Source organism: Ictidomys tridecemlineatus, chromosome 4, assembly GCF_052094955.1.
Source record: "Ictidomys tridecemlineatus isolate mIctTri1 chromosome 4, mIctTri1.hap1, whole genome shotgun sequence".
NCBI classification, from domain to species: Eukaryota; Metazoa; Chordata; class Mammalia; order Rodentia; family Sciuridae; genus Ictidomys; species Ictidomys tridecemlineatus.
The window spans coordinates 61,020,225-61,034,712 of record NC_135480.1 but is presented as its reverse complement, the minus strand read 5'-3'; the positions used below and the strand labels follow the sequence as shown (position 1 = coordinate 61,034,712).

Sequence of the window (14,488 nt, the reverse complement as noted above, 5' to 3'; positions counted from 1 at the left end):
TAGAGATTCCGTGAATTCAAGCCCTAAGTACCAAAAAAAATAAAAGATATCCTAATCAGTTGAACAGCAGAGGGGGTTGGTTTTTCAGGCAGGAAAGAGCTAAAGAAAGCAGAAATAGTGAACAAAAAGTATATTGATTATTTGAAGAAACTTTCTTTATAGAATTAAAAAAGTGGACAGTTCCTCATCATGCTAGGTAAAGTAAATTGGGCTCCTTCTGACTGGTTACTGTGAATCTCCTAGATGTCGGAAAACTGGTGCCTTTCAAAGTTCATTTTGATTACAAGGCATCCAGCAAAAGTGACTCCATTCTGGCTTGATCTGGTCTGTTGGGGCCTAGTGAGACAGCTGAGTCCAATGGCCTTCTATGCAATGTAGGGGTCCAATCCAATTTCTTATTTCTTTTCTTTCATTTTTTTATGTAGACAATCAGCTGTCCTAACTCCATTCCCACCCTCATGTTTCCCCCATGATTTGTGAGGCCACCCCTGCCATATACCTTGTGCCTGTGTTTGCATGAGTATTTTCTGACCTTTTTATTTTCTCCAATGATTGTTTTGATTTTATTGCACCATTATACTATTTGGTATTACTTACCATGCCTTTGTAGTTTATCTCAGTAGCTGGTAGGCAAGGGCAGTGCAGGCTTTCAGGCATGGAGAGTGGGGAATGAGGAGTGAGAGAAGCTCTGTGCATCTTGGGTGCAGTAGTGTAAAGAGGAATTTATCTAGGATAACTCTCGTATTTATGGCTCAATCAGTCCTGCAAGCATATCTATAAAAATGTGCAATATGAATTTTCTCAGCTGTGAAAATTCTGGCATCAGATCTAATGCCTTAAGAGAGTTTTCTGAACATAATACAATCTATAGAGAAACCTAGTCACAGAAAAGCAAGGTGTGATTATGAATGGTTTATTTCTTTAGATTATAACATTAATCACAAATAGCATTTTTATTTTTACTTATTTATTTTTTTATTGGTTGTTCACAACATCACAAAGCTCTTGACATATCATATTTCATACATTAGATTGAAGTGGGTTATGAACCAATAGCATTTTTAAAGAGATTGTCACTGCTGACAGTGCATGCAAATATTGATTTGTAACCATAGCAAAGTGTCAAGACACCAGGAACTTATCTCAAGCAGTACATTTTAAGACAGTATGCTCCCTTTTGTAGTGGGATTTAGTAATTTCCTCATATATCTGTGAGGGACACAAGCACTAAAGGGACTACAAAAAAAGATCCTACCCTTCCCAGTACTGCTGACATTGGAGAACCCAGTCAAGTCCCTGACCCTTGGCCTTCCTCCAACATCCTGCTCACAAATCTGATATGTAGTCAAAGAAGAGAGACTTCAGGCCAAGGGTTATGGCTCAGCAAGCAGCAGCACCAGCAGCAGCAGCGGGAACACAGGGCCTATGGGAGGGAGAGAAGTAAAGGTTTCAGTGTGGAGTTTCTCAAGACATAGCCTCCTAACTTTCAGAGCTTCACCTACAGGTCAAAACCCTAGAGGGTGGGCTCTAGGCACTCACTTAACCTGACTAGCCTCTCCTCTTGTTTTCCCAGGATTCCTGAAGTAGTCAGAAATACCAGGGAGAAAGTGATTAGGGGGAGGGAGGAGGGGAGGAAAAGGAGAGGTACCAGAGAAGGAAAGTGAACAAATTATGTTACTCACATGTACAAATGTGGTGTAATGAATCTCATTATTATGTAAATTATAATGTACCAATAAAAATGGTAAAAAGAAAAAAAAATAAATACCAAGGAGAGAGAAACTGCAAGGACATCTTTTTGGTTTTTGAAGGGATTTCCAGAGTGTAAGAGCAAATTTGGTTTAAATTTCTTGGATGCTTAGTTCCTCTGCAGCCCAGATCCACATCTAGTTGGACCCCTGGCCTCTCAATAAAAAGTAACTTACTGCATCAATATATGTTGGAACCCTGATTCAAGACAAGCCCATGGCAGGCCTTGAATGCAGGTAAATAGGAGGGACAAAGTCTCCAGGCTATAAGAAAAAGATTATCATATAAATGGTGAGTCATACTCCATTATGATGCAAAATGGCTGAGATGTGGACAAGATTCTCCACGAGAAAAAGAGGAGGTATTTGTTGAGCAGAACTATGTGCCAAGCAATAAATCTTAAAAATCTTATCATTCTGACAGTGATACTACTGAAGTGTTTGTTATTTGTATCCCATCATTAAATGAGGAAATTCAGAGGCAGATTACTTGCTTGAAGTCATAAAACTAGTGCTTCTGAGCCAGATTATCATTGAGGTGGTCTGAGTCCAAACCTATGCCACAGAGAATGGTGTAGGATTTAATTTTCCTTGAAAGTATCAAGGAAGGCTTATTATTGGAAGTGATATTGGAACTAGGTCTTGAAAGACAATCACCATGTTGAAATTGATGGTGTCTTAGCTTGGATCAAATCTGATATGTAGTCAAAGAAGAGAGACTTCAGGCCACAAGGAATGATTGGTATAATTGCATGGAGAGCTAAAAGCCAGGACCACTTGGGAAAAGATGGGGAAAGTGCTCATGGTGGCCCTTCTTATGCATCTCGAGGCTGGGAGTGGTGACAGCTTTCTTGGTGTTCTTTGTAACCAGTTTCAACCATTACTGATATGTCTTCTTTGAGGTTCCTGTCTCCTGATTTTACCAACTCTACCTTCATCATTCCAGGTACTGTCCCTCTACACGTGCTCTACCATGTGGTCTACCACTTGTATTGATTTAACTTGACATGACTGCAGCCATCTTGAGTGGTAACTGCCATGATTGCTCCAAGGTAAGCTTAGTTTTCTTACATAGTTTCTCAGCAAACTGTATGTACTCAGAGTCATTAGAGTGGTCTGTGGAAATTTACAACTGGCTCCTGGCTCCAGGAGCACTTTGCTATTAACTTAAGATAAACCAAGTACATTACATCCAGGATGAAGTCACTTGGGACGGCATTAGTGGAGGACTGGGAATTTAACCCACGGGTGCTCTGCTACTGAACTCCATCCCAGCCCTTTTTATTTTTTATCTTGAGACAGCATCTTGCTAAATTACCCAGGCTGGTCTCCAAATTGCAATCCACTTGCCTCGGCCTCCTGAGTAACTGAGATTTCGGGAGTGTGCCACCACGCCTGGCAAGATAGTTACTTTTGTCCTAATCCATATATGTCTGCCTCTTTCTGACCGAAAGATCCAAACTGGTCTTGCTGTTGCCCAGAACCACGCTTTCATTAGTGAATGCCCCAATCTATCTGCCTCTTTCTTTAGTCCTGTGAGCATCTTAGGCTCATTCCCCATATACTAGGGCTGAGTTGTTCTGGTGCAAAATCTTCCAGATCTTCAACTCCTCAATCCAGTGCGATCCACCTGGCTCTTCAATCTAGCCAATCACTTTTGTGGAAATGTCCTGGAACCTAATTGAACTGTTAACACTTCACATTTGAAATCTCCAGGTCCCCCATCCTGTATTCTGACCACACCCCTCAGTGTGTCCACCTCTCACTGTCTTCCCCTCAGGAAGAGACAGCTCATAGACAGACCCAGTCCCCAGACTCCTTCATCGCCACAGCCACTCACTCAGTTCAGGCGCCTTCATCTCTTGCCTGGATTACTGCAGCACCCACGCCCTTCTGCCTGGAACCAGCAGGCCTCCCAACTCCTCTGATGCTTTGATATGGCTGGCCCCTGACACACCGGTATATTCCCTGGCTCATTCCACCTGGTGTCTCACAAGTCTTTCTGACCTCTCTGCACAGTAGGGGGAACTGGAGTTTGGCTGGACTAGAAATGGCCCCATGTTTCTGAGCCTGAGCTGCGCTCTCCATTCCAGAATAGTAGTCCTGCCCTTTTAGGAACTTGAGACTCTTTAGCAGAGGACTGGAGGCCTATTGTTCTCTGCCCCAGGGGGGTTTGGTGGGGAGCACCCTCTTCTATTTCATGATGACCCCACAAACCTCACCTCCAATGCAGACCCAGACTCACCTGAACTCTTGAAATTGATGTTTGATTTGCTGTGAATTGGAGTAGAATGAGCATATAAGCAATTGAAGTTACTCTTTCGTTTTTGGGGAGCTTCGAGGGAAATTTCATTTTGATTTTTACCAATTTGTTTTACTGTGACCTTCTGATACACTTCATATCCTGGTATTAACACTTCCTGTTCTTGAGAGTAGAAAGAGAATTCTTTGATATTAACACCCAAACAGGTTCTGATAACAAACAATGTCCCATTATCACCAAGAAATTCTGGAGAAACAGCTATACTTTTATTCAAAGATGACGAAGTGAATTGCCCAAATCGTATACTACCGGCCCCACTGTAATAAAATTTGGTATGAGAGCCTCTAAAAACTTGGTCACACTGGGATGTCCTCAGAAGCTGAAGAGCTCTTGTCAAATAATAATGGAAGGCCTTGTACTGAAACTTCTGTGGATCTAGTCTGAATTCTCTTACAGCTAGGTTAAAATCTATTGCAATTTCCCCAGTATAGGCCACTATAGCAGTTCCATGGAAATCATTGAAATTTTCTGGATAGTTTATGTTGGACTTTATTTGCTTCCATTTTTTCTCAGCATTTTCCCATTCATTCTTAAAAATTTCATTCACGCTTAGCTCTTCTTTTAACAGCTGGGGTGCCTTTTTCTCCATTGCTTCGATACAGCCCTCATACTGATCATCAAATGCGTTATTGGCCATGTCGAGGACTAATTGGCTGGTCACCTGTAGGGAAGGAGAGTCCTTTGACTAATTTGCTGAGGAAGGAGCATGTTGGGATGCTATCAGAACCCATTAAAATAGGCTTCTTACTCAGCCTGAGATTTCACATATTCCCATCACAGGGCTCATGTATGGAGCATTTTTTTTTAAGAGAGAGAGAATTTTAATATTTATTTTTTAATTGTCCCCCCCCCCACACACAACATCTTTGTTGGTATGTGGTGCTGAGGATCGAACCCGGGCCGCACGCATGCCAGGCCTGCACCCTAGCGCTTGAGCCACATCCCCAGCCCTGGAGCATTCTTATTACACTATGAGTGTTATAAAAGAAAAAATTGAGCTTTGTGACTGTTTTGTTTATTTTCGCCCACATCCCGAGTAGTGGGTGGGAATGGGGTTCCCCTCAGTGGAACAGGCTGGCTGAGAAATAAAAGCTAGGAAAAATAGAATGGTGGAAAAAACCACAGAAAGTAGTTTCAAAAGCAGGGGCAGAACAGGCAAGTGGACTAGACCAGACGGATCCAGCTTCTAACACAAAGGAGCCCTGCTTTATTTATATTGGAAGACATCAAAGAAATTCTAGAGAATGTTCTTCACCAAAATAGGATCAAGATGGGTGCAGGTGGGCCATTCAGTTCCTAACAGTTCACGCCCATCTCTGGTGCTACTGTGAGGGACCTTTCTAGCAGAGCAGAGGGGAAGGTCATGTGCATTGGGCGGTCTCTCATCCTGAAGAGAGATCCACAGGAAGTTCCCAATGCCAGGCCTATCCCTCCCTGGCTTCCATGGTGAGAGAAGGTCCTCCTGTATTTCACGGATGGCTTCCCACATTTACTGATACTATTTTTACGTTACTTTTCAGATTCATACTCTCACTGACTCTAGCCACAAACTCAACTCTGGGAACTATCTTGTCTCAAAGATATGAGGTAAAAGCAAAGTCAACAGGATGTGGGTGGAGAAGGGGTAGTATATATTACCTGCTGTGTTAGCCAACAAGTTAATATGAAGATATAAACTGCCATGTCTAGAAGCAATGTTATCTTCAAGTTCACAATTCAAAAACTGCAAACAAACATAAAACCATGTAAGTTAGATGTAAATAGTTTTATTGTGTTTTGATGCCTCAATCCTGTTAATGAATCCCTATTTCAAATCCAGAAGTCCAGGCTCCTGTTCACACTGCTTCTTGATCAGCTAATCAGGATTCCTTGTAAAGAGCTCTACCAGGATCTTGCACCAGGGAGGAGGTGACTCTAACATCCTGCCCCCAGTAGGGAGCTAGTTTTGAAACAATTGATCCTGATAACAGGCAGAGCTAGAAGTCATGTAAAATTCCAATGAGAGAAACAGATCACATGGGAGCAGACCTTTCTTAGGACCTAACATTTTATTCTCTCTTAGAGAAATAGTCTGAGTATTTTCACAGATGCTTAAAAAAATTCTTCTCCAAGTTTTGTTAATCTGGCTCCCCAAGTTCAAGTCAGTACCAATATTTCTTTTTCTTCTCATCTTTTCCTTTCTTTTCTTTTCTTTCCTTTTTTTTTTTTTTTTTTTGGTAAGGTCTCATAATACTGTCCCAGCTGGCCTTGAATTCTTGGTCTCAAGCAGAGCCTCCTTCCTCAGCCTGCCATGTAGCTGGGACTACAGATGAGATTGATTTTTTGTTTGTTCATTTTGTTTTGTTTGCTCTTACAGTTCTGAGGATCTGACCCAGGGCTTTGCACATGCTAGGCAAACACTCCACCACTGGGCTACAGCCCCAGCCCTTAAATCAACTCTTCTGAACGTGTCCTGATCTTTCAGCTTTAACCATCATCAGTATTTGGATACGATTTGTCCTCCAAAGGGTCATGTGCTAGAGGCTTAGTACCCAGAGTGGTAGTAAGGAGGTGGTGGGACCTTGAAGAGGTGACCTAGTAGGAGGTAAATAGGTCATTGAGAACATTACCCCTGGGAGGAGATTAATGCAGTTTTTTCAGAACCCCACATTCTTTCCAGCCATAGAATGTGAGCTGAATAAACATCTTTTCTTTATCAAGTACCCAGCCTCAGGTATTTTGATAGAGCAACAGAAATATAACAGATATAGCAACAGACCAATACAATCAATTTACCTTATAGATTACTATAATTAATGAAAATTTATTACTTTGAACTTCTTTTTGAAGGGTGGAGATATACACACTCAGTAAGGCAAGTCAAAGAATGAGGTATGATGATAACACTGCTTCATTCTTTTCTGCTTGTGGTTCTTGGCAAATTATGAAAATTGTCTTCTATACTCTAAGCCCATTGTGTTAATTTCCAAGGAATTTTGGCTGGTCTTGACAGTAGACAATGCTCTATCTAGACCTCAATAATGAGAGTGAGAGGGGCTCTGAGAGGGGCTCGGGTTGTGGTTCAAGGGTAGAGCGCTTGCCTAGCATGAATGAGGCTCTCGGTTCAATCTTCAGCACCACATAAACATAAATAAATAAATAAATAAAGATATTGCATCCATCTACAACTTTAAAAAATATTTTTAAAAAAGAATGGCAGTGAGGGGCTGTAAAACTTGGTTAGCTGTTCTTGGTAAGACCCTTTGCTGTGGTTCCTGGCTCTTCTTCCTTTTCTTGGTTCCCAACTCCCTGAGCCTTTAGGAAACACTCTTGAAATAACAGACTTCCTGTAACCCAGTGGAAACTGTCCCACCCTGTATTCATTCTGGATTTAAAAAAAATAGAATTGACAATTAGCATAAACTAACTATAATTAACTACTTAAACTAAGAGTTGACCTCAGGGTCACCTTTGTTTGCACACAATAACCACCCTCATGGACATTGAAAAACTTCCTTCAACATGATGTCAGGATGGAATGAACAAATATCTAGAATAAAAGTTTCATAGAAAAGAATTATATACCAATAAGACCAATGTTTACTTTGTTTATGAGAGAAAAACATTTGAGCAATGGCACCTTTCCAATTTCTTCCACTGTAGAAATTCAGAGATGACAAAAAATCCCAGGCTTTGAGAAGATACTGAAATTTATGATTAATTATAAAAATTCTTTTAATATTTGAAGCAATCTTTATTTTACAGAATTCCCCCCCCAAAGCAATTGGGGAGCTATAATTGACAGGAACATATTGTGATGAATTAAAATAGTGTTCCAGAATCTTAGCATATCCTGAATGATCTACTAAGAATGGGATGCTCAGAACAAATACTCTTTTTTTTTTTTTGGCCAAATTTAATCTTGTCATAGAGTAAGCTCCAGTTCTGGAGCAACCAAAATTATGGGAGTCAAATTTGAACAAACCACACTGTTTTCTTTGATTAAATAATTAGTATATTTTATGGGTGTTATTCTTCTAAAAATTATATTTTTAACATGGAAATTTTTGTATTAAATGCTGTAAGCCCAAAAAAGTAACTAAAATGAGATTGGGATTAGAAAGTTAACTTTTCACCTTAATTATAAAAGAAGTTATTTTATATTTGTCTCTGTGGTGATAAGTGCATTTTTATAGAATATAATATTTGAGCTTAACAAATTTTGATTTTATGTGATAATTTAGATTTCTTCACTAGTATTATGCAGTTAAAGACTTATGCAAAAGCCATATATACAAGGTGCTGTGATTTGGATCTTAATCATCCACCAAAGTCTCAAGGGTTAATTAAGGGCTTGGTCCTCAGTGGATGGCACTATTTGGAACTGGTGGAACCTTTAAGAGTTGGGCCCTAGTGGAAGGAAACAAGGTCACTGAGGCTATGCCCTTGATGGATATTGGAACTGTAAGGGTAAAATTTCTAAGCTGATTCTAAGCTGCAAAGCCTGAGTTAAAGTGTAAAAGACCAGGCATTGTAAAGTTTCCAAGCTGCAGGGCTTGAGTTAAAAAGTGAAAGACTAGGTATTGTTAAAATTCCTCTGCTACCCCCAAAACCTGTAATCCCTGTAGCTGTTAGGACAATACTAGAACTGCCCAGTAAATATTTCCACTGATTCCCTGGTTGTTTAATAGCTAAGGGCTCTGAGTAGCTCGGCACGTAGGTATCCAGGCCCCAAAACCAATCAGTTTGAATGTGTACCCCGCTTAGGAGTGACCAATCACCCCTGCCCAGCCTGTTCCCGCCAATGAATGTACTAATCATGTCTCAGAGTTGTTGTTCAATTTTCCCGTGCCTCATGATGATTTGTTCTGATGTGTGCAAAGCCCACCATCCTCTCCAGAAAGTGTACTTAAGCTCTGCTTGACCTCTGCTCTGGGCTCTGGGCTGCTCTATCTTCCTGAGTGAGCCTGGAACCTCAGCATGCTGAATTAATAAATCCCCTTTGCCAATTGCATGAAGTCAGTCTCTTGTGTGGTCTCTTCCTCCGACGCTCCGCCGGACCCTTACAGAAGTTTGATCCCTTCTCCTCTGTTTTTGCTTCCTGGCTGCCATGAGGTGAGCAGCTTTGTTCTACATGTGCTCCCCACTATATTGTTCTGCCTTGCCACAGGCCCAGAAGCAATAGAGCCAGCTGGCTGATTATGGGATGAAACTATGAGCCCAAATAAAACTTTCCTCCCTTTAAATAGATTTTCTCAGGTATTTTGTCACAGCAATGGAAAACTGATCATCACACATGGATGTTCAACTGGAATCTATTACAAATTGAAATGTATTATAATTATAAAAACAGGGAGTGTAGCTCAGTGTTAGAGTGTTGTAGGGCATGATATAACATGTGGGGGGATCAGCCAGAAGGAGTTGCCTGGGTTGTGATGAAAAATCAGACGACCTCTAGGATAGGCTCAGAATCCTTCCGCCCTCGTGGACAGCTGTGTCACCCATTACGGCCAGTAGGATGGGTATACACATGAATTCTCCCCACCCTGCTGACCTTTATCCTGATTGTGTGTTTTCTCAATAAACTGAGATCCTGCTTTGACTGGTCTCCCTGGAGCCTCTGATTGTCCTCTGGCTAGGGAGGGCTGGATGCCAGTCAACCTTTGCCTTTCTGGGCTTGTCCTGGTCTGGACATGCTTTTCCCATCTCTCCCGCAGGTCAGGAGGAAATGGGGGCCAAAAACCCTGACAGAATGCGTGTTTAGCATGTATGAAGATCTGAGTTTAATCCCTATCACCAAATAAACAAACAAACAACAAAAACACCTGTTTTTTTTATGTCTGAATATTATGAATCTATGGAAAAAACCTTCCTTTAAATATTTAAATATTAGCCAGGTGCTGTGGGGGCTCACCTGTTGAGAAACTAATGTGACTCCATTTTTGAGAAACCAGCCTCTACCTCAGAGCAGAGCCTGTCCAAGGAAGGGGGCATGGCCCTTGTCCTTGAAAAAACCCACAGAGCACTCCTAAGCACATACCCATCCTGCTGAATTATTTGTCTGTAAATAACAGGAGAGATCTGTGGCACCAGGTGTCCCTGACTCAGGCTAGGTGAGGACCCATAGCAACCCCTAGCAACCACCAATCAGCATGAGACAGGGAAAATACCTGGGATGCCAGATGACCCCCCAGTAGTTTATGGTGGTTGATAACATGTTGGGAAACCATGTAGTTTAGCACGTGCACCCCTCATGGCTTAAACCAATCAGTTCAAAGGAATCCCCCTCTTGTACTAACCAATCACTCTTACCCAAACTTGTTCCTGCCAGTGAATGTGCTAGTGTGCTAGTCAATGTTAAGAGTTGTTGTTTGATTTTTCCCAAGGTATGGAATGATTTGCTGTGTGATGTTGTGACGCATAGAGTATCCCCCAAAACCTATAAATCCTCACTGAACAAAGGACCAGAACTCACTCCCTGGGACTGCTGCGGTGGCGGGAATGGTTATGAGTTCAGGCTCGAGCTTGCAATAAAGACTCTTGTGTAATTGCATCGGATTGGGCTCCTGAAGGTCTATTGGGGTCCCACAAATCTGGCATTACACTGTAATCTCAGTTACTTGAGAGGCTGAGGCAGGAGAATCACAAGTGCCCAGTTGGGCAACTTAGTAAAAATCCTGTCTTAAATTAATAAATTAAAACAAATAACTGGGATTTATCTTAGTGGTAGAGCCTTTGGGTTCAATCCCTGTATTTCTCTCTCTCTCTCTCTCTCTCTCTCTCTCTCTCTCTCTCTCTCTCTCTCTCTCACACACACACACACACACACACACACAAATCCAATGTAAATTGATGATATCTGCACATATTCCCTAATAACAATTTAATTGTTTCATCACCTTTTCTTACACTTTGATTTTGCTTTTCTAGCATTGTTAATTGAATCAGGATTTTTAATTTGTATAGCATTAAAATAATAAATATTTGCATTTATCCAACATCTCTCTATGTGGAGTTAATTATTTAATTTGCTACATTATATTTTCATCACTTTTTTGATCTTCAAGCAAAGTTATAAAAGCTTACCTATCTTCTTTAAGGAATTTCAGGACTCTACCTATCCTCCTTAAATTCCTCTGAAATTCCTTGCAGAGGAGGATTTGGAGTGAACTATGAGTAGAAGTGTTATGCTCGAATTTGGGACCCCCAAAAGACCACCAGAGACTGAGATCGATGTAAACAGCAAAGAGGTGTTTATTGTGAGCTAGCTCTGTCCTCTGCACACACACAGCAACTGGTGATGGTGACACTGAGAGGCCCCGAGCCCAGGGATTGCAGCAGTTTTATACATTCTTTGGAGAAGGCAGGGACTTCACATACATCATAGCATCTCTTGGCAAATCATCACACACCATGGGAAAATCAAATAACTCTAAAACATGATTAGCACATTCACTGGCGGGAACAAGTTGGGTAGGGGTGATTGGTTACTACAAGAGGGGAATTCGTTTGAACTGATTGGTTTAAGCCAAGAGGGGTGTTCGTGCTGAACTACATGGTTTCCCAACACCATAAACTCCTGGGAGGGTCATCTGGCATCCCAGGTATTTCCCTGTCTCATGCTGATTGGTGACTGCTAGGGGGTTGCTATGGGTCCCCACCTAGCCTGACTGAATCAGGGACACCTGGAGCACCAGATCTCTCCTGTTATTTGTAGATAAACAACTTAGCAGTGTGGGTATGTGCCTAGGAGTGCTCTGTGGGTCTTTCCAAGGACAAAGGTCATGTCCCTTCTTTGGACATGCTTTGCTCTGAGGTAGAGGCTGGTTTTTCAGAAGAAACATCATTAATGAAAAAAATACTTTGCTTTGACATCCTACATACCTTAAAATGATTCAGTAGCCCCTCCTTCCTATTCACAGTGCTTTTGGAAGTTAAATTGCCTAAAAACTTCTCTGGGACACTTATTAGCAATAGAGATTTCTGGACCCCAGTCTCAAAATTATATATTCCATACTTTTACATGAGTTCCCTAGTTGGTTCTGATGGGGATACAGCTGGCTTTTTGAGAAAAACTGATAAGCATGAATTTCAAGCTTCTCTTCCCCACACCCCGCCTCCCCATGCCCCGCCCCCCATTTGGAATATAAATTTAATTTTGACATATCAGGAGCATGGTTCAGTTATCCTTAACTCAGTTTTAGTTTTACACTTCCCTCTTCTGCAGTTCCTCAATGTTGTTAGTCTGGATATCTGTGTTATACAAAATCTTGTGACCTCTTCCCTATTAGACAGCTATGTACAATATATGACTGGCTCTGCTGACCCTGACACCCCATATGGACTGTGCAAATATGTTGCAGTATCACATCTTGGTCATAGCCTCTTGACACTTACATTTTCTTGCTTTAAACCTACCAATTAAAACTCTTCTCAGGAAACCTGTGTGGATAACTCCCTGGATCCCAATGTTGACATTGTTCCATAGTCTCCCCCTGCCATGCACAAACTCTCCGTCTGCACTTCTTGACCTTGACCTCCACATGTATGGCTTTCAGGTGTGTTGTGTACCACCCAGGGCTCATCAGTAGTAAAATCTTTCTTTCCAACTTGTGTCTCTCTTAATCACTGAAATAGTGCTCTCTATCTAAAAGATCCTAAATTAAAACAAAGGACTCAAAGCCTACGGACTCTTCTTTCATTAAACATCCACTAAACTCAGGTTATTGACACTGGAAAATGAGGTCTCTGGCTCTAGACTCTCATTCTCCATTTAAAGTTCAGCTGAGATACTAGAAGTTAATGTGGGCATGAATGTGAGAGGGAAATGGGGAAATTAAACATATTCTTGTTCTGGCTTGAAGAATCTAAGCTTGACTAGCCATAGGAAGGGAAAGGCTCTTTTGTACAAGGGACCGAATGAAACACAGGTACCAGCAGTACTTCCTCAAGGATCTAGGAGCAAAGTATATGATCTTGGATAAGTTTTTAAGTGTTTGGAGGGTAGATATGCTACATGTCTGTCCTTCAAGATGGTTTTTCTTTTTCTAGAAATGAGCCCAACTCCCTCCCTGGGATATTTTTTTGCCCAGAATTGATTTTGTAGCATTAAATTTTGACACATAACCCTCTACTACCACAGTCACCCCAGTCCTCCTGTTTTTCTCCCAGCCCAGTTCTATTTCTAGTCTCTCCTCATGGGACATTCCTAGATCCCTGAACTCTAGAGACTCTTTCCTCCTCAGAGCACAGGGTCTTGCTGTGTGCCCCAGCTGGCTACAAATTCTTGAGCTCAAGTGATCTTCCTGTCTCAGCCTCCAGAGTAGCTAGGACTACAGAATTGTCAGGTACCTGATCTCCTGCTGATCCTGGGTGATTCAGTCCTCTTGGTCTTCCAACAGCAATGCCTGAAAAGGCAGTGCTGTGACCCTTTTATTCTTGAGAAAGTTGTGCTTTCAGTTTCTGATTGAATTGGAAAGGGAAGACAAATAACTTATTAACTAATAATTTGTGTTTTCCTATTGACATTCTTACTTTATTTATACCCAGAAGACGAGACCATTATGTTCCCTCCCCACGGGATTGGGATGTGTGTTTTGCAAGGAGATCCTGTAAAAAAGCAGAATTTGCTGGTTGATCTTTGTACCAGACATATGGTTTTACAGATTGTGTTAAACCACAATACAAAGAAAAGACCACCGACTACAATTGAAATCAAATTAAAACAAGCTTGTAATTCTGACCAACCAGGTCAGAATTCTGTCTCTCCTGAAACTCATGGGAACAGAAGACAGCACCCCAGCTTCTAGGAGTGCAGCTTTATGGCACAGAAAGTTGCAAAAAGGGGAGGTGTCTTCACCTCATCTCAAACCCCTAGAAAAAGAAGAGCAAAACAATAATAAAAGTAGTAGAAGGCAAGAAATAATTAAAATCAGAGCTGAAATCAATGAAATTGAAACAAAAGAAACAATTGAAAAAATAGACAAAACTAAAAGTTGATTCTTTGAAAAAATAAATAAGATCAACAGACACTTAGCCATGCTAATGAAGAGAAGAAGAGAGAGAACTCAAATTACTAGCATACAGGATTAAAAAGGCAATATCACAACAGAAACTACAGAAATACAGAAGATAATTAGAAATTATTTTGAAACCTTATACTCCAATAAAATAGAAGACAGTGAAGGCATTGATAAATTTCTTAAGTCATATGATCTGCCCAGATTGAGTCAAGAGGATTAGACAACCTAAACAGACCAATATCAATTGAGGAAATAGCAGAAGCCATCAAAAGACTACCAACCAACAAAAGCCCAGGACCGAATGGGTATATAGCAGAGTTTTACAAAACCTTTAAAGAAGAACTAATACCAATACTTTTCAAGCTATTTCAGGAAATAGAAAAAGAGAGAGAACTTCCAAATTCATTCTACGAGGC

General features: G+C 41.1%; 1 protein-coding gene across 1 annotated transcript; it reads right to left on the bottom strand.

Annotated features, from left to right (window-relative positions):
• Nucleotides 1-950: 950 nt before the first annotated feature.
• LOC101976814 (T-cell ecto-ADP-ribosyltransferase 1-like) lies at nucleotides 951-13,498 on the bottom strand. Its single transcript, XM_078045121.1, has 4 exons — nucleotides 13,402-13,498; nucleotides 5,710-5,794; nucleotides 3,994-4,732; nucleotides 951-1,423 (listed from the first exon to the last, which is right to left on the bottom strand). The coding sequence occupies exons 2-4, from the start codon at nucleotides 5,752-5,754 to the stop codon at nucleotides 1,374-1,376; spliced, it is 834 nt and encodes a 277-aa protein (XP_077901247.1). The 5' UTR covers nucleotides 5,755-5,794; nucleotides 13,402-13,498; the 3' UTR covers nucleotides 951-1,373.
• Nucleotides 13,499-14,488: the final 990 nt, after the last annotated feature.